At 41.9% G+C, this 22549-nt stretch overlaps 1 protein-coding gene and 2 long non-coding RNA genes across 3 annotated transcripts in view; 2 read left to right on the top strand and 1 right to left on the bottom strand.

Moving 5' to 3' along the window:
- Positions 1–10101, bottom strand: part of LOC139064860 (CUB and sushi domain-containing protein 3-like) — a gene marked incomplete at its 3' end in the record, with an annotated part of 179952 nt that extends 169851 nt beyond the window's left edge. Inside the window, exons 1-3 of the mRNA XM_070547853.1 lie at positions 10089–10101; positions 9163–9327; positions 8902–8965 (exon numbers count right to left, since the gene is read on the bottom strand). Of these exons, the coding sequence (XP_070403954.1) occupies positions 8902–8965; positions 9163–9327; positions 10089–10101 (242 nt within the window). The remainder of the gene's footprint in view (positions 1–8901; positions 8966–9162; positions 9328–10088) is intronic.
- A 294-nt stretch (positions 10102–10395) lies between these two features.
- On the top strand, positions 10396–12519 carry LOC139064859 (uncharacterized). The gene is made up of 3 exons (XR_011517857.1): positions 10396–10511; positions 10615–10652; positions 12381–12519. It is a non-coding gene; the product is annotated as an uncharacterized lncRNA (long non-coding RNA).
- A 7099-nt stretch (positions 12520–19618) lies between these two features.
- Positions 19619–21823, top strand: LOC139064858 (uncharacterized). The gene is made up of 2 exons (XR_011517856.1): positions 19619–20110; positions 20777–21823. It is a non-coding gene; the product is annotated as an uncharacterized lncRNA (long non-coding RNA).
- Positions 21824–22549: the final 726 nt, after the last annotated feature.

The raw sequence follows: 22549 nt of genomic DNA, 5'->3' as shown, positions 1-22549 counted from the left end.
GAGTGTCAAACTGATAACCCCTCGACAGAGCCATTTACATGTAAAGAAAGTCGGTTTCCAACCACATTATCTGGTTACTTCAGCTCGGATAGAATCGGTTCACCTTCAGCCACGCTAATGTGTCGGTCAAGTCAGAAAAGCCACACAGATCTTCTTGAAAGAAAACGGCATTTATGGAATCATTCACCTTGGCATGTGACCGTGGAAGGCTGTTGTTGATTAGCATCTAGGAGAGAGCAGAGCACGTCTAGCCAGCATTAGCTAGAAGCTAATAGCAGAAGCTAGCACTAGCAACTCCACAACATGGCAGAACTTACTGAGGCTTGTGTTATTTGTGGAGATAAAACATCAACGTTGCAAAGCGAACTGAGGCAGGGGAAGAGATGCGTTTTTGTTAGCCAATCAGAAGCGAGATGTTTGTATATCATGAATACTACCTCCGCTCCGCTGCGGTCCGCCCCCGCCTTCCGCAGCCGCTCGCTTCCGAACTCAATTTTTACTGGTACGCGCTCTACAACGGCTCCGCTCCAGTGCGGAGACCTGAGGGGGCAAACAGGCATGCGCGGGATTTTCAAGATCTTGCGATACAGTCCGAGCAATAAACGCGGAAGTTAGATCCAAACACCCGTTGTGTGGGAGAAACATCGGCATGAGCTGTTTAATCTGTCCATCATTTGTGTTGAGAGATCAGCAGTGTTTGGATCAACAAAGTGTGACTACTTTGATAGTGGAAACTGTATTTATGGCTTACTTTTGTGCATTTAAACTTCAGCCGTCATTGATAGTTGTTAAAAGTTGTTAAACCTGTGCATTTGAAACAAAAAACGCCTTTTGTTTATCGATTTATTGTGAAAAACGGAAATTGTGCTTGCTCCTTTTCCTGTTGGGCCGTTGTGATTTCTGTCCATTTACTGCGGAGGTGCTCCGGCGTCCGGCGAAAATAGGATCGATTCTATTTTTGCCGGACGCCAGAACAGAGGGCGGCGCACGGCGCCGCACTGCCGGAGCACGGCCGCAGTAGTGGAATTGCTCTGATTGACTACAACGGGACCGATTTTGCTCCGGCGTTCGTGTCGGAGCGGAGGTAGTGGAATTTGGGGGTAAATGTTTAAATCGTGCAGTTTTCTGCCCCCGCTCCTCCAACTAGCTTCTTCTTCCTGAAACAAGAGTGTGAGAGCTTGTTTTCACTTAAAAAGACTCACGAGACATTCATTCATAGAGATCACAGCACATGTACTGAAGTAACAAGTGAATGACTCCTTTAAATGGGTAAACTCGTGCTTTAGTATCAATAACTCAATTGTCTTTGTGTTCCCCTCCACCTGTGAGGTTAAACTACATCCACCTGGCAACATCAGGTGTGTGCGCTGAGCGGAGCACAGGGACATAAGATCAGCAGCTACACCCCGGCATAAATCAATGGACTAATTGCTAATACACTAGTTATTGATTAGTGTGCCCGGCGTGCACTCATTTTCTGGGGCGACTGGCAAAGTGCTAATGTAATGACAAGGGTAAAGTGCTATTTCTCAAAAAGGCGCACAGACAGACAGCTGGGCAGGGAAAAAATGACTACAGGGCCTCTGCAGTAATTCTTAATTGACACCTGTCAGAGCGACGGCCGCTGTCACAGCTGCTGCAGGCGAGCGTCTCCCCAAGTCTTGTTCATCTGTCACTTTTAATACCTTTCCTTCACAGCTCCCTCTGTTGTTTTCTGCACCTCACCGGCACCTGCTTGCACCCGCCCTGCTGCACTCCAGATGTTCAAGACTGGTTAACAGAAGTAACACAACTTCAAGGCCAAACAGCACGGGGCGTCCGGTGGCAGCGCAGCCGCAACACCGCCGTTAGGGGTGATTAGTCTCCTGATCGGAGGCCATTTTTCACACTGTCATTTCAGCCAAGCATTTAGAGTCGTCTGGAGTGTTTTTGAGGCTGCTGCATTTCTCAGAAGGTCAAACAACTGAGCCCAGCAGACAACAAGTCGACGTGGGGCAGAGCGTCAGTCATTCAGGAGCAAACGCGATACTTATGGTGTTGTGACACACACTTGTGTTAAAACCACACACACACACACACACACACACACACACACACACACACACACACACACACACACACACACACACACACACACACATCATTCCCCTCTCTTTCACAGACTCACATTCAGCCTAAGTTCATGTGTAAGTGGCTTTGCACGTATCGTGTTTTTTCCTGGAATCTTCACTTTTACAGCCTGATCTTCGTATTTCTTGAGTTTTTTGGATGGGGAGACCTTTTCACATTGTGCACATTTATGTCAACTCTTTTCTTCTTTACATCTCTTCACTACGACGTTTCAACTCCTTCTCCTAACTAGGGATGGGTACCTTTGACATTTGAATCGATCTGGTACTAATTCCCGGTACCTAGGAATCGATACCGGTACTTAACGGTACCAATTTTCGATACTTTTGAGTGTTTATTATTTGAATTCTCTTTTATAATTAAATATATATTTTTCTCAATATATAACCATATTTGATAAATATCACGATAAATAACATTCAACTGTTTGTATTTTAACATCGTCCTTGTAGTTTTATAAGTTGATAATTAAACTGAAGCAAACGTCTTTACTGTGAACTAAATTTACTGTGTATCTTCATTCCTTTTGCCGCCCTTTTTCATTTGATTTTTCCTACTGGGAAGTTAGAATTTCCGAGGAGAAATCGAACGCACCATTAGCTGATAACAACGGTGGCAAGGAAGCTAACATATCAAGCTAACGTTATCTTAAACAGTCTATTTAGCTGCTGGAGCAGATTAAAACGATGATGCCTCACACTTAGATTGTTGTCACTGGTTTCATCTTCACCCAATCACCCGCATTTAGTAAAGTGAAGCCAAACTTTAGAGCGCGTTCATGTTCTTCTAGTCGGGAATTCGGAGTTCCGAGGAGAAAGCGAACGCACCATTAGCGAAACGGAAGCTAACATATCAAGCTAACGTTATCTTAAACATTTTATTTACCTACCGGAGCAGATTAAGATGAGGATGTCTCACTTAGATCGTTGTCGCTGGTTTCATCATCACCCAGTTACCCATCACATTTAGTGAAGTGGACCCAAGCATTAGCCTGCGTTCTTTCTACCATGCTGCTCTGTTTACAACTCGCTCGCACCGAGCGACGACAAAACGCTCTTGCACATGTGCAGCTATCTTGGCAATTTCTTGTTATGAAGGACGGGTACCGAAACGAGGCACTGTTTGAAATGACGTGAATCGGTGCTCGGTCGGTACTATGGAATTCGGTCGGTACTTTAATAAGTACCGAATTCTGTACCCATCCCTACTCCTAACCCATCGAAAACCGATCATAACGGTTAAATTTGTCATAAATGAACCATCGTTGACTCACTGAGATCAGTTCAGCTTCTAGAGAATGATCTGATGTATGCTTTGAATTGAGATGCTTCAAGTATTATGTGCAAAATCTGCAAATTCACATTTTAGAGAGTATTGTCCAACCTGTGAGTCTGAGTCGAAGCTCCCTGCCCGCCGTTGCAGCAGCTCTATGAAGTATATTTCTATTTTTACTGCTGCTGCCATTATCCTGACTGTACGTTGTGGTATTTACTCTGCAGCTGATTTGAAATGTTTCCACGATCAAACGCAGGTGTGCAGAAAAACTCTGAGATAACAAATAAGTGCAGGCTGTAATTCTGACAGAAGACGCTGCTGAGTTTTATTTCTGTAAAAACGACCTTGTTTTTCCTCCTTTTCCTCTTCCTGTTTCTCAGCCGAGGCTCCTCTCGTTGTGCTTGAGTGAAAATCCAGGTTTTCCGGCTTCCTCTGAACCTCATTAAGCTCGGGGATAGTTTTACCTCGCGCCCGCAGCGCCGAACGCCTTTACATCTTCACCCGGCTGGCGCGCCTAATTCCCACATAGTTTCAGTTCGACCGTCTCTTTTCCATAAGAGCAGTCATCGATCTTCATTTGTCACTTAACCTCCACAACGACGAGGACTGAGAGTGGAGTTCTGTGTGTGTGTGTGTGCAGATTAGTGTGTGTGTCTTTGGTTTCCTGAAGGCCTCCTGGCTCCGACAGCACATGCAAATGAAACTACGGGTGTAGCAAATACATCCACTGACTTCTTCAGTCAATGTCACCTGTTAATGACACTTTACATGTGCGACAGTATCACCAGATCAGAATATTTCACGTTCCTGCACACACACACACACACACACACACACACGTCCTCAGCCTGCTCAGCCATGCACGGCGACACACACACTCCCATAAACACGCACGCACGCGTGCTCTGTTGTCATCTACACACTTTTAACTTCAAATAATATGTTTTCGCCTCACAGCGCCGCTTCACATCCTGACAAATGTCATTAAATTCTTTATCAGAAGCATCCCGATAAAACTAACATTAGGCCTCATCGCTCCTGCACGCTTCCTCTGTGACAGGTGCCGTGAGCTAAATTCCCGCAGAGGAACACAATGGCGAATAACAACAACAAAATGCATTAACGCTGCTCGACGAAGAACTTTGTTCCTGTTCTGTCAAACAAACCAGGAAGCTGTAAGCAGGAGGGAGATCAGAGGGAGAGAATTAGGAGCGTCTTTCACACGAAATGAAGGCCTCAACCACCGCGAGCTATTAAAGCAATCACCTCTACGGCTAATAGGAATGATGGTAAATAGAAAAAAAAAACACATATTTCTAAATGTCAAGTGACAAAACTTCCTGTTGTTGAGTTTACTCCGCAAGAACCGAGGTGGGGACACGAGAAGTGAGACGATTTCATCGAGGCAGCTTGCAGACGTGACACCTTGCTGAATTTGTCAGCAGTAATCTGCGGACCCGTCACTGATCTGTCAGCTACCTGGATAATTAGGGACCCCGGCTAATGATGCCGTCAGGATAAAGGGAGGCCCCACCCGCTCGCGTCGTAATTAAGAGACTCCTTCACGAGGCGGTGCGAGCAGCACGTTGGGAGAAGACGAAGGCAGCCACTGTCGTCGGTGGAGAAACACCAGGAAGAGAAACGCAGCCCTAATTTCTCTTAACAGGCGCCGAGCTAAAGACAGATCGTTAGTAGGTGTGCACAGTCCTTTTCTTAACTCTACATTTTGATTGTCATCATTGCAAACAAAGATTCTAATGTCTCACACCTCAAAAAGTACATTTCAGCAAATGATGAACAGAATCCTGCACAGTGGTGTGCACGATTACGTACCCCCATGCTGATCCATCCCCCAGAACAGCTGAGTTCCTGGGGGTTCTTAAACCTTCTCAACTCTCCTGTAGAACAAAGTGAACAGTCTAATCACACGTTGAATGATTAGCTGACAGATTCATTACTTAGAGTGACGGTGTTTGATTTAAGTTGCTGCAGTTGGCAAACTAAAAGCAGCGCCGCCAGCGGCGTCGTTCATTCCCCGACAGCAATCAGAGCCGTGACCTCAGCGAAGCGGAGTTATGGCTGCTTCGTGTATCCTCTCCCATCTGCTAATTAAACTGCTGTAATTACTGATTATCTGGCTGTAACGCACTATGTCCTCATATTTAAACATGATGTTGCAAGACTGTGGAAGGAAACTGAATCCTGTAAACAATGCTAACAGCGGGTGTTCGTGGATTGTAACAATGAGAGCTATTAACCTTCATAATGTTTAGCTAGCATGTGGAGCTAGCATCGCAAACGATGAAAACTGACATTAAATTAGAAAAATTTGCCCTTGAAATGTTGAAAATACTTATTGAAATGACCTTAAAGGTCTTTATGGCCAGGTCAATCCTGAAGATGTTTGCTCTAAAGTTGGTCATAGTACACTGTGACCAGTTTGAGTACACATAATCAGAGCATAAACCGTACATCAGTGATGGAATGTAACAAATGTAGTACATGCACTTAAGTAAAGTAAAAGTACAAAGTACAAGTGTTTTGTTACTGTACTTAAGTACAAAATTTCTATATCTGTACTTAAGTAATTTTCTTGAGTCCTACTTTTCACCTTTATTCTGCACTTTCTACTTCCCTATATTTTCTATAAGGGTTCAAAAGTAAAAGTACTTTCATTTGCGTTCTGTCCAGCCCCCACCCCGTCGTTGCATGCTTCTTTGTCTGCACCAGACTGTACAAAGTAATAGTATTTTACTTTACGCTTAGGCCCCTCTCCCAGTCCGACATCACACTTCTACTCATATTTAAATGTTGAATACTTGTACTTTTTAACTTTTAGGTACATTTGAAAATGCATACTTGTATACTTTTGCGTATGTCAAAATTTTCTTTTCTTTTGCTTTTACTTAAAAAATGTTTACCCCAATTCTGTACTTTTACTTAAGTAGTTTTACCCATTTATCTGTACTTTTACTTAAGTAGTTTTACCCATTTATCTGTACTTTTACTTAAGTAATCTTTGACCCTTCTATTGTATTTTAACTTGAGTAATTTTTACCCTTTTATGTACACTCAAATACTTTTTACCTTCATCTATACTTTTACTTAAATAATCTTTTACCTCTCTATCTGTACTTTTACGCAAATAAAACAAAGTAAGTACTTCTCTCCCCACAGCCGTCAACACTTTCCTGTTCTGGTGGTTTATCCCAAACTGTGAAGGTCATCGTGAAGCCTGCAGCTCTGATTCACTAGTTTCCTGCCTTTTTTGGTTCATTTTGTTACCTGAGATCGTTAAGTTGTTTATCTGTCATTAATTACTCGAGTGCATCACGGCAAACGCAGACTGAAAATGAAAAAAGGCGATGGAAATGACAACAAACGACTGCAGTAAAAAGTCTCTGCTGCTCAAATTGCACTGCGCTGAATCTAACTGCCAAAACTAACAGATGCAGTAATGCAGTTCCAAATGAGAGAACACTGATGTATTGTCACTGGTCATAAAGTAGATAGGGTACAGCGCCATTACAGGGTCTAAAATCATCACTGTGACTGATGAAACGCAGCCCAGTTGAAATGGCACACAAAGGCCTATTGAAAGCTCTTCTCCCCTCTGAGGTGCAGATGCAATGTTTAGTTTTAGTGCCGCTCCAAAGTGACAAATCTGGCTTGTGGAAATATCTGCTGGTGCGTTGTAAAAATAGCCACTCAGAAGGTGTGGAAGCAGCTTTGCACGCACGAGAGTGGGGTGTAAAGTTTTGTTTTGACCATATGTTAACAGAGCCTGCCAAGTTGGGATTGACCCTTGCTGGTCGTGAAGCATGCGTCTGTCAGGAAAAAAGACAATTTGATCAATATTCCAACCCAAACTGGGGTCCACCCTCAGAGCTCGGACTGGAAAACAAAAACAGACGTAAAACACACGCTGAAAAAACTCATTTTCACTGCACGGCCTTGTTCTTCAAACACGTTCCTCTCCATCCATCAGCAAAGCCTCGCGTCAATTAGAAATTACAGCCCCACCGAGTTCAAAGTCTCCCCGTCACAACCTTGATTAAGTCTGCTTAACCTCACATTTCCAGCGCCTGCTTAACATTCTACAGCTGTTTCATTCAGCTTTGGTCATTACTGCACCAACTTCAAAGGCTCCTCTTCCTCGTCACTTGGAAGTTCGCGTCAATCACACGTTTTTCTGTCCCGGGGGACATCGAATGGATTTGGACGAATTCGCTGGCTGACCAGTTTAATGTCCAGCGCAGACAAATCTGAACACACACACAAAAAAAAAAAAAAAAAAAAAAAAAGGGCTGAATCAGAATTTATAAAGTGGGAAAACTTTACAAACCTGATGTTATGCAATATAAAAAAATTGTGAATTTTTCACTAATTTAGCTATTTTATAATAAGGTTTCCCGCCTATAGCTTAATGCATGAGGACACTGTTTGCTAACACTTTACAATAAGGGTCCCTTTATGAACATCACTTAGTGCATTATTAAGCATGAATAAATATTGAATAAAGTATTAACAATTGCTGAATAGTAATGTTAATACTAAGTACTGCGTTACTAAGCAGACACCTCCCTGGTACTTTACCCTTAAGGACACTTAATAGTTAATATCAGAATGTTAATAAAGGCACCATTTGTTTATTAACGCTTAATAATGAAGTACTGTTAGTAAAGGGACCCTTACTTTAAAGTGCTTCCCACTTTTTATACCACATGTTTCAAAAAGTTGCATGAATACCACAAAAGAATAAAACTAGTAATACGATGAACTCTTTCTGGACCAGCTGGACATCCATGTGGAAACGTTTCCTGTCCCAGAGCTGATTATTAAACGCCAGTGTCTTTAAACTCAACAGTTGTTGTTTTAAATGTCTTTTAGAGCAAATTTTTGTCCGTTTGCCGTTTTTTTAGTGTGAAATTTGCGCCAACAACCAGAGTTTCTCTACTTCCTGCTCCTGAAAGAGAACACAGAGGTCAGATGGAGGGAGACACCAAGTGACCATTGGCTCTCCTGCACCCCCCCCCCCCCCCCCAAGTATTTATCCGTCTTCTGAACTTTTTCTTTTAGTTTGTCTTTTCTTTGCTTCCTCATCAGGAGGGGCAGATTACAAAAGGGTTCTCCCCTTTGATGGGGGGGGGGGGTGTCAGCCGTCTGACGCATGCGTGCCTCGCGGTGACTGATTTACTGATGTTTATCAGGAATGAATAGATCAAAGACGCTCGCATGACAGGCGATCAATCAAGCATCAAATCCAGGATGACGTTCCCGAGGCGGAACACAAGATGGAGACTTTTCTTTATTTTCTCTAAAACATCAAACAGCTTTTGGATTTTTAATAAGATTTTTTGTTTGAAGAACTTTAAAAAATGAGCATGCAGCAGGAAAAGTTGCGCAGCTTCCCGAGTCTGAACTGGTAGTTGGATTTCTGACGCAAACTAGTTGAACTTGTGCGGATGGGCGGCGGAGCGTCGGGCCGGGGCTTACCTGCTGACCGCCGCGGCGCTTGCTGCTTTCTCCTCGGCATGCTGCTGCAGGATTTTCCGCTTGACTTTTCATGCAGAGACCAAAACAGCGGCCAAGCTGGGGACGAAACCGGTGCAACGATGACGAGGAGGAAGAGGAGGTGAAAACAAAACCATCAGCTCTTCTTTCCTTAAAGAGTAGATCCTTCTCTTTTTCAGCAGTCTGGTTTATTATAGCAGGAGCGTCCGATTGTTTCTTTATTCTAAGGAACTTTCTTCCCACCTCGAGGAGACAAGTCCTCCCGGGTTCTGTTTTTATTTCTCCGTTTTAAAAACAAAAACCTCCGTTTCCACGCCTCGACGGGACTATCGCAGATCTCCGGTGTGGCGGAGAAGTGGAGCTCATAGTCGCGCGGTTTGGGTGGAGAGGAGTCCGATGCCAGCTCCGCTGAGAAGAAGGAAATCAGGAAGGGGTTGTGGATAGAGTGACACGTTAAAGCGGACTGTTGTCAGTCAGTCAAGCCAAAGAGAGATGAGACCGTTCACCCTCCTCCTCCTCCTCCTCTTCCTCCTCTCACCGCCCCCTCCTGGATAATAAAATACTCACAGAAACGCGTCAGGAACCTCCGACTGGCAGCACTTTCTCAGAAAGTCATCACAAAAGAAGCCAGGACAGTTAGAAAATATCTCAGTCTTCTTATTGTAAATAGATAAATAAAAATGTTGATGGTGAAGTTAATTAAAATTCCAAAGAGCGTCTCTGGATGAGGAGCGTTGCGCACATCCGCTGGATGCGCCGCGCGTTCAGACACTGACAGACATCCAGCTGCCTTTCCGGGGACTCTTTCTGTTCTTTATTTATTTTTTTTACTCCACTCCTCCCTCCAGCAAACGTCACCCTGACAGTCAGTCAGAGCCCACCTGTCAATCCGCAGCCTCTAATTGTTTGCCTTCTCATCCTCTCACTAAAGCGCGTGAAGACAAGATGCGTTTCAGAGTGAGGAAGAGGAGGAAGAGAGAGAAAGAAAAGGTGTGTGTGTGTGTGTGTGTGTGTGTGTGTGTGTGTGTGTGTGTGTGTGTGTGTGTGTGTGTGTGTGTGTGTGTGTGTGTGTGTGTGTGTGTGTGTGAGACCTCAAACTAAAGAATGAGATGTGCGACTAAAGTGTGTGTTTGTGCAGACATCTGTCAAATAAAACCTAATTTAGTTACCTTTTATGGACATGTTCCCATTTTTCCTTTGAGGAAACACCTACATAAACTTATTTCTTCATTGAATCAGTCAGAAAAAAAGCATAACTTAAAATAAGTGTCCAATCCCCACATTTCCGGTGCCTGACCCGTGCGTACTTTACGCATCAGACTGGTGCGCTTCTCCCGAGAGTTTAGCGCCCAAAAAGGAGGAGAAATCTGGATATTTTCGGTGACCTCTTTACTGGGACAAAGGAGGCTGCAGATCGATTCGCTACACCTTATTTAAGTGAGGCTTCTGGTGAAGGGGAGGGGCTCTGAATCCACTGGAGACCGCATTAATAGCCCTATACTCTCCATCCGAACTATTATAGCCGCATTTAGTGTTTATAAAGAGCGCAACTGGAATAATGTTGTCTGAAACGAAGCTGCAGGATGGTGATGGTGAGGAAAAAACGAGGGGGGGGGGGTATTTATTTCTATTTAATCACAACATAACTTGGATTTCTCCATCCTTTCTTGGATTTTCTTCATCCATCATCTCCAGAGAGGAAACTAAAACTTTCCACAGTTTTCCTGACTCTGGTGAGTTTCTGCATTTATTCCTGACAGGAAGAGAGAAGGCACAGGAGAGAGGATTTTCTTTTTTTTTTTAGGGGGAGGGGGGGTCTGCATGATGTCTTAAGTGGCAAAAAGAAAAATCCGAAGTACCGCCCCAACATCTGTCTGTCAAAGTGCTCTGCGTGCTGATTGATGGAGCAGACTTACGTCACTAACGTTTCCATCAAAGGTAAACCAGGTGCAGCTTTGTAGGTGAGATTCCAAATCATCAAACATTTCCTGAAAAACTAAATTATTCCATCTGGGTTGACGTTTAAATCACGCCATGGCGTTCATTAAAGGGAAAGAAGCTCGTTTGTAACGTTGAAGATAGAACAAGCGACTCAGGAATCTAACGAAAAGTTTAGGATTGTATTATAAAGGCAAAACACTTAATCCTGAGAGTGAAATAAGGGTCATGATAATCATTTTGATCACATCTAAGGTGCTGGAAACTCTCTCAAACAGAATTAAAGTGCTTGAGTTTGGTTTAAGGTAGATCCCTGTAAGAAAAGCTGCTGTAAAATGAAAAAAATACACAATTTTTTTCTTGTTTTCATTAAAAATCTAAACTTATTTTCTTTCATTTTTCCTCTTCTGTTGTAATTATTGTTTTTAAATAATAATAATGTAGTTTATGCTAAACTTACCTCAACAACAGTATAAAACCTCACTCACTTTAACTGTTCTTCATCTTCTGTTTGAAGCTGCATTACGCCCGTTTTTTATTATTGTTTCCTTTTCTTCTGTGTTCTCTTTACGGCACATGAAACATTTTTAAATACACACATCTTTAAAGACTAAGCATTTTGTAAAGAATAAACATTTCCCACAATATTGAATTTTTGAGAATTTTTTAAATACTTCAAACTTAGAAAAAGAAAAAAAATCAAGATGTTTGCACATAAAAACAAATCCTCACTCAACATTACAATGATTCTGTTTTTATATTCAATTATCACAATCTTACATCATATGTATAATTTCTCTAAATAATAGAATAAATTTTAAAATCACTTTTTTCATTGTTGTGGACCCCCTAATGGACAGGATGACCATCAAGTGTAATTTAACATTAAAATGGGTTCTTGTTTAGTTCCCTGTGTTTATTTGTGCTATTCCAGTGAGGTGAGAAGGTTACAGGTGTGTGAAAGAGGAAACTCAGGAGTGTGTAAAGTCTGATCTAGGGCCAGCGGGGGGGGGGGGGGGGGGCTTTGGTCCATATTAGCAACCAAAACTGTCAGAATGCTTTCAGGGTGAGGAGCACTGTAAATTATGTGGTTCTCTGTTAGATTAACTCACTAGATCTCATATGGTAAATACATATTTTAGTTATAGTCATAATTATAGTATACGGTAATGTTTAAAAGCGAGATTTAAACACACAACTGCTCCCAAATGAGCATTTGCAAGACGTTAAGTGCAGCAGAGACATTTAGTCAACACATAAGCCGGACACCGTGATCCAGACTGTCACACACCCTTTGATTCAACCGTCGGTGTCCACGTATGAAGCAAAACACACTCCCAGCAGTTGTTCCCCCCCTCCAGCCCGAGCTCGGCTCGTGCGCCGTGTAACGGTGACAGCCGGCTGACACGCCGTCCCGTTTCCGGCAGACACTCCCCTCAGAGCAGGCGAGAGCACGCCGTCGTGTACATATCCACGTATGTTAAAGCCAAATTTGTTTTTGTTTTTGTGCCCCTTCCGTCCAGGACTGACATGTGAAGCGTAGACGTTCGTGCGGTTGTGTTGCAAGGAGGTCCTGCAGAATTGTCAAGCCAGGTGAGGAAAACGTTGATCCTGTCAAACCCGCGTGAGCAAATCATGGCAATTATTTCACCGTGTAAACACGGTTGTAGGTGGAGGATGGTGTTTGTGTGGGGAATAAAAACGAAGGTTTTACACTGTAAGAAATGCACAATGTGACATGTCTGTTTTTCTTTAACTCAAAAAAAGTGTCTTTACTCCACAAATAAAGTAAAATCTAATAGCAAAAAAAAAAAAAAAAACAAAGCCATGAATAAATGTTTTAATTTGACCGTCATCAACACGACTCAGAAGAATATCTGGTTAAAATTATGTCCCGAACCACAATTAAACTGCTTTTTTCCCCTCTTAATCTTTTCTGTCTCTCCCTTGTCCGTTTCACATCTTTCCTTTTTATCATCAGCATCACATGTCCCACTTCCAAAAATGTATTCATTATTACCACAAATCCCTTTTACGGTAAAATCACAGCGTCAGAACCACTTGTTTCCGCTGAATTTGATTTATTTTCAGCTCAAAAAGTAGTTAAAGAAGCTCTTTAATGCATTTAAAAAGAATGTTTTGGAAATGTTCAAAATGTAACTGTGACAAATATTTTTTTAAGTAGAAGATTTTATTTTTCACAACCACGTTATATAAAAGAAAAAACGAGGATGCTAAAAATGAAGAATTTAACGCCTGGCTCTTAATATTCATAAATAATTGATTTCACATGTTGGCCTGTGGCTAATAACTCCAACGTTTTTCTTGAGCAACACCTCTGATGTCAAATACTGGAGGTCATGTTTCAACTACAATTAGCGCGCTGTGGTTTGTTGTTTGGACTTTACGTACAACTGCCAGACTCGCACTTCGACTTCTGATGAAACGTCGAGATTCGGAAAGCTCCCGATAATAACGGTAATCTTAAATCAGGGATGGGTCCTATCAGATTCCAGACACCAATTGACAGGATGGATATAAGAATATATAGTAAGAAATTAATAAAGAAAAGGTCTTAACTTTGACACGAGCTCTATCTCCACATCTGTGAGATAAGACTACATAATTAAAATGCCACGGTGCGGAATAGAAGAGGAAGAGGAGTTTTCTTTGTGATTTTTATAGATTTACTTTTCCAGAACTTGTGACTTAAGGGAGACGCGTTTCTGTAGCTTTGACAATGCAATTAAAGATTCGTAATCCCTACCGGAGCGTTTCTTTTGGTTTTGCCAGTTAGGCTGAAGAATGTGACCGATATCCGGTGACGGATTTGTTAAAGGATCGCGGGTTTTATTCCACAACGGCGAGTGAAAATGAAACGTAAGCATGTTTATTCAGAAAGAATTGTTCAGCTTCCAACAGAAACTAGTAAATAAATAAATAAAAACACATATCATATATATTTTTTACCTTCATCTAAAACGTGAGCGGTGTTTCGTACCACCACGGGCTAAACTAAACTTTATTGTGACAAATTTCGTGTTTCCTGGAACAACCTTGCTTAAAATCCAGCTGGGCTGAGTGATGTCACATATTCCCGTTTCAAAATATCACACACACACACACACACACACACACACACACACACACACACACACACACACACACACACACACACACACACACACACACACACACACACACACACACACACACACACACACACCCTCTCCTCCACCCTTGGCTTTTGTTTTCTGTGACACATGCACTCCAATTAGCATTTTTCTGCCATTAAGGATGAAAGAGAGGCAGCCAAATGTTTATCTTTTCAACCCCCCCCCCCCACACACACACACACACATTTTTTTCTCCTCCGACAAGAGTTTTTGAGTCTGTAAAAAAGAAAAAAAGGCGAATAATATCGTCAACGTTAACATGATCTTCTCTGCATACGAATTACCGGTAGCTTTGTCTGGGGAAAGCGACGTGACAATACACCTACAATTGTGTTTACGAGAGCAGCTGACAGTCTACATTTAAAACGATTAAAATATATGAGTGAACACAACAATTAGATTTACTCTCGTCTCTAAAGACGTCTTGTAAAACTCCATAAACGTTTTCTAAATATTAGATGACTTCTCCATTCGGGAATCTTGGAAGAAACAGCAGTGCTCGTGTCCAGTACGTATCATAACGCTCAGTTAAACGGCACGGCTCAGAGTCGGATCTTTTTAGTCGCCGCTCCTTTTCTGCGTCAAATTAGAGCGTTCTAATCTTCAGCTTTATACTTAATTTAAATCTCAAATTGCACAGACCTCTCGCTTCAGCTGCAGAGATCTGTCAAGGCCACTGGTGTGCCGTACATTAGGGGGAGAAAATGCTCTTAAAAATGTGCTTTTCTGACATTAACATGACTTGTGTGCATAGTGCTGCTCGATCTGTGTAGTTCCAGGCGTGTATTTATGAATAGGAACCTTTAATTAGGGCTTGTGTTTCCTCTCTAGTCACATTGAGGGATGGTCCTCGCCGACATTCATTAATGATAATCACCAAGAGCGATGGCATAGCTACAGGCCAAGTCTCAGGGGACCCGACACTTGAAAAGAAGCATTAAATTACACAGAGGGACTCTTTAATTGCAAAAAGGAAAATATATAGCCATCATTGTTAAATATGATCTTTTGTAAAGCCTTTACTGGTTCAAGGATTTGTCTAAAGGGTTTCTTATCCTCGTGCTGTGTAAAAATGAATCCAGATAACCATTTCTACACTAGCAAAACGTGGAGCAGATCTCACTTTTACTTACTGCAAAACACAGATCATTTAGAGGTAGGGCTGGGCAATAAATAGAAAATTTATCCATATCGAAATTTCTGGCTCTTATCGTGATAATTTTTCCCATGTCAATAAATTTTACACTAAAAAAATGAAAATATGTGTGTAGGTTGGCAACTTTCATGTCCCTTTAAGAAGCTGTACCACATTGAGTCATGTGAAAATGTGACTCAACATAATACATGTGACAGCCCCATCTAGTGGACAACTTTTGTTTATGCCCATACCTGTAGTTATCGTCCATTTATCGTTATCGAGGTGAAATCCTCAATATATCAAGATATTGATTTTAGGCCGTATTGCCCAGCTCTATTTTAGGTTTTCGGCAACTCCTTATATATGGAGGTGAAACTGTATCGAAATCTTGCATCCTGATGATTAAAATATGATTTTAACACGTTGAAAATGATCTGGAATTAGTTAAACTAGTAGCAATTCTGGGTTTTCCAGCTCTATTATTTATTTGTTTAATTAGTAGTAGTCAGCATGAGTCTTTTTACTTTCAGATAATTCTAAGTAGTCCTAGAGTTTAAAAGTGCATTTACCTTATAGGCAGCTTGTCTAATGTAGGATGCCCAAAAGTCTGTGCCCTCTCCAACCCGCTTTCCTGTGTAAATTAGCAATGTTGTAATGACCACAGAGAAGTTAAAGCTAAAGTCCCATTAGTCATCATTGCACAATGGTGAAATTCCATCTCTGCATTTGACCCATTTGTGTGGGGAGCCGCGAGCTGCAGCAGTGGCTGTGCTCAGGAACTATTTGGTGGTTTAATCCCCCTTTAAGCTGAGCATCAAGTGGGGAGGCATTGCTGCGTTCCATTTTAAGGTCGTTAGTATGACCCAACTGGGGTTTGAACCCCAATCTCCCAATCCCAGGGTGGACACTCATACCACAGGCGTAGGCAACCCTGGTCCTAGAGAGCCGCAGTCCTGCATTCTTTCCAGGCATGCATGAACTTGCAGCTTCTAATTGGCTGAACACACCTGATCCAGGAAATCAACAGCAGGAACAACAAAGACAGTTGGAAAACATGCAGGACTGCAGCTTTCTAGGACCAGGGTTACCCAGGTCACTGAGAAGATATTGATGAGAAGAACTGGTTCATTCTAGGAAAATCTAGCTTAAGACATCATAAGCTTATACACATCTCCTTACGTTTGCATGTCCGAACTCACTTCACCATCAGTAATAAACATCGGTCGCGGTGATGCTACCTACAGAAAAATGCTACCCCATGCTACTGATAATGCTAACACAAATTGCTAACACTAGCCCGAGCTACTGAAAATGCTAACACTTGCTCGAGCTACTGACAATGCTAACACAAGCTATTGCTATCGCTAGCCTGAACTACTGATAATGCTAACACAAGTTATTGCTAATGTTAGCCTGATCTACTGATAATGCTAACACAAGCTACTGCTAACACTAGCCTGAGCTACTGATAATGCTAACACAGGCGGATGCGCCGCACCCGAGATTTTGAGAAGTCAAATGGTCACAAAGGACGCACCGCTCCGAGTGCTTCTTGGAAAGTCGCGTGAGAGTCACAACTATTGTTTATACATGATCGGACTTGCCGTCGTGTTTTGTGAGACTCAAATTCATTAAAAATGGGTAAGTACGCTATTTATTTGAATATTTTAAGATCAATGGTACTTTAAACTTATCTAAACTGCGGTTGGGTTTGTGCCATAAAGCCGTTTCGCTTCGTAATGTCTGTTTTAAAGTACTCCACAATGTTGTAAAAAGCAGCGGTGACGCCGCACTTAACTCATTCACTGCCAGCCGTTTCCTGATCGCTAACGGCCTTCGCTGCCAGCGTTTCTCACTGTTTTTACTGTTTTTTAAGAGTGACAGAACGTTGCACGCTAGGATGATTTTGACGCCAAAACCACTAAAACAAAGTGGAGACTCACCTCTTACATCAGGAAGAATCCGTGTGTTTCGAGCGTTATCCGTTCTTTCATAATCCGTTGTCAAATTGTGATCGGCAGATGCTTTTCCGGTTTGTGCCTCCCTTTTTTTTTACAGCAGCGGCCCAAAACGATCTCCTAAAGCTTGGTTTATGCTTGACGCATTCACTTTCCGCTTGGTGATGCGGCTCGCGGATGGAACGCGCTTCACAACTCGCAGCGTTTATGGTTCATGCGGCTCGTCTCTGCGGTGAGCCGATATTCTCCCAAACTGTAGGGGGCAGCATGGAGCTCTACGGCATGCACCCAACACTACACCATAGTAGAAGTAGAAATTACTGTTTACAACATGGCATTTCAGCATTTTTAACAGCATCCTCATCTTTTCCAACAGTGCGAGTTATTTCCCTCCAAGAATTATTAACAACATGTTGATCACGGTGATCTCTGAGAGCTGAATCATACAAATGTCTGTATTTACGAACCTCTGCCATACTAGTTCTTGCCGGTCCGCCATGATTTTCCTCGTCCGACCGTTCGCGTGGTTAGAAATTTTCCTGGGTGTGCGTTGCGGAAATTTTGGGCCGTGTGGAGATGCGGTGGAGGGGCGTGGTTGTTAATGTGACGCAATTTCGCCGCGTGGAGCTGTGCGAACCTCGCGGACGCGTCAAGCATAAACCAGCCTTAACACATGGATTTGTGTTGATGAGTGTGCCCACTTTCGTCAACTATAATGGCTTCTATTTAAAATGACGGCATGGACGCGGTGTGGAGCGTCCGCCTCCAGTGTGCCCCCGGCTCAAGTCTCCTCCCCTTCCGGTCGGCTCATGGGTCCCGGAATGAAAAAAATAATAAATAAAAACGAATGAAAATGAACTGGGCTATAAAAGCTATTTTCTGACCCACTTTTCTTCACACCCTGAGTCACACATATGTTGTAATTAATTTTAAATGATAACTAATCATATGTGTTTCGACTATGTCTGTTACGTAATTTATTAGCTTGTGAACATTTCTAATTTTACAGAGTACAGCTGCACCCCATATATATATTACTAAATAATTAAATAAAGCAGGTAATAATTTATTTCTTACTTTACTTAACTACGTAACTCACTTGTTAAGGTGCGTGACGCTCATCGCCACCCTCTGCTTTTCCCAGGATCCACTGATTTCCTTATTAATTTTCTCTTTCTTGACATTTTAATCACATTTTTTCTCATTCCAACCAAATTTTTAAATCACCTTGTAAAAATCTTTTTTTAATGCATTTTTTTTTTGTTCTCGTGAAGCGCTTGGTGATTTTTATCTTGAGAGGCGCTATGTAAAAGATTGTTTTCTTTCTTTGAATGAGAAACAATATATAGGTACATTTAAAGAAAGAGATTTAGTGGAATTTCTGACTCAGGAGGGTTCAGTTCCCTACATTTTTGTAGTGTTTTTCTAAATGAAAAATTAGTGCTTCAGATTGGGTAATTTAACAAAAATTGTTATGTCTCAGGTTGGGTCTGTGATTGAAGTTTTGCTTATTTCTCACACACATGGGGCAATAAACCCTTCTGATTCTGATGACCCTGGTCACAGCACGCTAAAAGGCTGAGTTAGTGTTAAATTCGTGTTTCTTCTCTTCTTGTCATCTAAATGCTGAGTCTTAAATGAGCTCGTCCTCAACACCTTCACATCATTTTAAATACATTCTCTCCGTAGGTTTGGCTTCTTCAGCGTTAAAAACCTCAAGTTTCCTTTAGTTTTGTTTCCTCGCATGCAATTTTACCTGGAAAAGTATTCTGATATACTTACCATTAGGAATGCAACAACATTAATCTTTAAACAATTTAATCATTGGCAAATATTTTATTAAAATAAAAAGGTTGTCAATGCTTTTTCTGGCTTTGTTCTGATAAGATTTGTTTTTAAGTGCTAAAGATAGAGGTATGCATGAACACACACACACACACACACACACACACACACACACACACACACACACACATTGACCTAATTGCTCAGTCTCACTCAACTAATTAATCTCAGCTGACTTAACGTGATGTGAAGGTTAGCTAGGTGACGTTCTCCTAAAATCCCTCTTTTTCCCTCCTGTTCTCCACAACCTTTCCTTTTGGTTTGTTCTACTTTAATTTGATCTTTTTTCTTCATATTTTCTTACATTTTTCCAAATGAGCACTTTTCATCCCTTCTACGTCTGTTCTCCCCTCATCTTTTTCTCAGATCAGATCACTTCTCTCTCAAATCCAAGCGGAGCGCATAACTTGGCCCACATCTATTTTTACCTGGTGAGAAGGTGTGTGTGTGTGTGTGTGTGTGTGTGTGGGGGGGGGGGGGGGGGGGTTGCTCAGAGGTGAGAGTGGGCATGCTGGGAAAAAGAGGAGGGGGGGTTGTTAATGGGCGGGGTCACAATGCTCCATTAATCAAAAAGAATGACACTCATGTCGTCCCTGACAACCATCCTGCCACCCATACATCTGCCCCCCCCCCCACCCCCCACCCTTCCTCCTCTTCCTCCACGATCCCACTCAAGCAGGACAACTCTAGCGAAGAAGAAAAAGAAGAGAGGGGGGTGGGGTGTTGCTGAGGTGAGCGAACTTTATTAATCAAGCATCTTGGATTAATTGTTATGAAGTGTCACCCATAAATTCTCCATTTGGACTTAATAATCTTTGAGGTAAGACTTAACAATCCCTGTCGTGGTTTGAGTTTTATTGAAGAGGCTGCAGAGGAAGAAGAGACACAAAAGGGAGGGGCGGGAGGGGATGCGGTGACACAAATAGCTTCTCAGCGGACAGTCCCTCTCCGTGTGACAGTTATGAAATACAATTATCAGCAAGATCTGCTTAAGAATTCATCAACTGCACCTCTCCCTTCCAAGGCGAGCCGAAGGAGGGGAACCAGAAATCCAACATACAAAGCAAGTCCCAACTGATGAGGCTCCTCTTTTCTCTGCAGACCCCAAACTATCGTATCTAATTCTCCGCAGAAAGGTAGGACGGCCGGGCCCCTTCCAAAGCAGATTTGAATAAAGGATAAATCACTTGATAATCAGGAAATATGGTAAATGACACGCTGCATGCAAATCACCGAGATCACGAGCAGTTTGTCTGGAATGCATCGCCCGCTGGTTTGCATCAGGGTCAATAATAGCAGTTAATCTCTGCGTGCAAAGAAAACATACTGTCACCGAATCGCGCGGCGTCCTGTCAGCGCTAACAAAGTAACTGTATCATAAAACGCACATGATTTCAATCAACTGTCATCTAATTGCAGCCGTAGCTTATGAAATAAATGAAGAACGGCCACAATGTAGGTTGACGGTGTGCATAAAATTTGCATGACTTAGCATAGTTAGTTTTACTGGAGGCTCCTGTAAAGACAAACAGTCTGGCTGATAGTTTTAGAAAGGATCTGACTCCACTTCCTTCAGAAGGTTTTAACAGAAAGGAGCTAATTTCTGGATAAAAGGCCAGAATCTGATCAAAAACGGAATATTGTGTCTGATCTGGATGCTGTTAGTCTGACTAAAGGCAGATCTGAGAATCACAGGACGATTCTACCCTCAACCAGACTAATAAAGCAACGCTTTTATGAGACAAATTTTTGGAAACAACTTGTTAAACACGAGCCTTTAACTTGACGTTTTCATCTGTCAGATTTCATCCTGATGGAGAAAGGCCTCAGCTCTGCGGAAATCGTTTCAGCCGCCAGCGCCAAAACTAAAGCCACCTGTCAGTTGATGATGTTTGGCTTCTGAAGGACTCCTTCACTCTAAAAGTGAAGTCCACTGAAAAACGGGTCATGTTAACCAGATATTCTTCATATTTCAACATTTTTTTAAGGTTAATGGAAAATTGTGATGGATGTCATTTCAACAGAGTACCATTGATTTAGCATCCAGGAGAGAGCAGAGCACGTCTCAGCTTGTAGCAGCTAATTGTTAGCGTTAGCATCTCTACAGCGCGGCAGAACTTCTTCAGGGTTGTGTTTTGATGTTGCGGAGCAAATGGAGGCAGTGGAAGAGTCGTGTTGCTGTTAGCCAATCAGAGGTGAGATGTTGGCATCTCATGAATATTTTTACTTCCTGAAACAGAAGCGCCAGACCTTTTTATATACAGAAAACAACTCACAAGGCATTCATTCCTAATGGAGACCACAGCAGATTTTAATGTAGGCCTACTTTAAGCTAGTCCATTTAATAGAAGCACTAATTTTCTAATAATTGTCTGAGATATGAGCTCCTGTACAGGCCAGGCTGTGGGTGATCTTTGGATTTTGCCACTTCCGTCCAGACGTCAACGTTACTTTCTCATTTAGGATAAGGACTTGATTAGCAGAGCTGCAGGAATAAAGCTGAGGATAAAAACAGGAGAAAAATAAGACACCGCAACATTTCTGGGTTGCTGAATGATCTCTACCTCTTCTTTGTTGGGTCTATCTCTAAATTAGTTTAATAGCAACTGGATTAATAAATGTACTGTTTTTGGGGGATTTTCTGCAAGCAGTCAGAACTTTTAGATCTTCGAGAAATTGCTAAATGTGGTGAAAACATCTAAAACCTGCATCAAACAGCTTCACGACGCTGCATGTTGTTATTCCTCTGTGCTTGATGATTGATGATATGTGATGTTCTGAATGTTATTGTGGTGTCGTATCTGTTGTTCTGTAAAGATCTGCACAAATAAAGTTAATTACTGTAATTATTTTTTGTACTGATTTTTTTTTGGGGGAGGGGGGGGGGGGGGTTGACGTACGAAAAGGCATAAATTGCTCTTTATAGGGTGTTTTCCTCACATATTATTTATCTGTGTGTATTCTATCCTGCAATCTAGCAAGAGCCCAAATTTTAATTTAGCTTGAGAAGATCAGATCTTTTGATTTTTGCTCCTGGTGGACGATTACGATTAAGAATGATTGATGAGCTAACTGTGAAACAGCTTTAACTTGGGGAAAAGAGAGCTGTTCTGATGGGATTGATAAGCTAACAGGTAGTGTGATTAGGGCCAAATAACACTACACCGGAACAAACACGTTTATTTTAGAGTTCTGTTTTTATTTTGCAGCAGAAGTAAGCTGACATGTTTTAAACTGGAATTCTGTTAAAGCAAACTAGACAATAATTCATAATAATATTTATCTATTGTTAGATGTGTGGTGTGAGTAAAAAAAAAGGTTTCCATATAAACTTCAATAAAAAGGTTCCTTTAGTTTTCATCCTAGCCTGTCAGGTAGCTTAATACTAAAGTCATTATTTTCTCCCAACCAATCAAAAACACAGACCCAGGCACGCTCCGTCACCATGCCCTCCCTTCTCAAACCTAACCACAGACCATGTGATTTAAACAAGATCTCGCAGCAAGGAGAGGTGGAAGGGATTGTCCTGAAAAACATTACAGATATCATATATATATATATATATATATATATAC

This window comes from Nothobranchius furzeri, unplaced genomic scaffold, assembly GCF_043380555.1.
Source record: "Nothobranchius furzeri strain GRZ-AD unplaced genomic scaffold, NfurGRZ-RIMD1 Scf057, whole genome shotgun sequence".
NCBI classification, from domain to species: domain Eukaryota; kingdom Metazoa; phylum Chordata; class Actinopteri; order Cyprinodontiformes; family Nothobranchiidae; genus Nothobranchius; species Nothobranchius furzeri.
The sequence above is the reverse complement of the archived record's forward strand: the minus strand, read 5'-3'. Positions and strand labels throughout refer to the sequence as shown.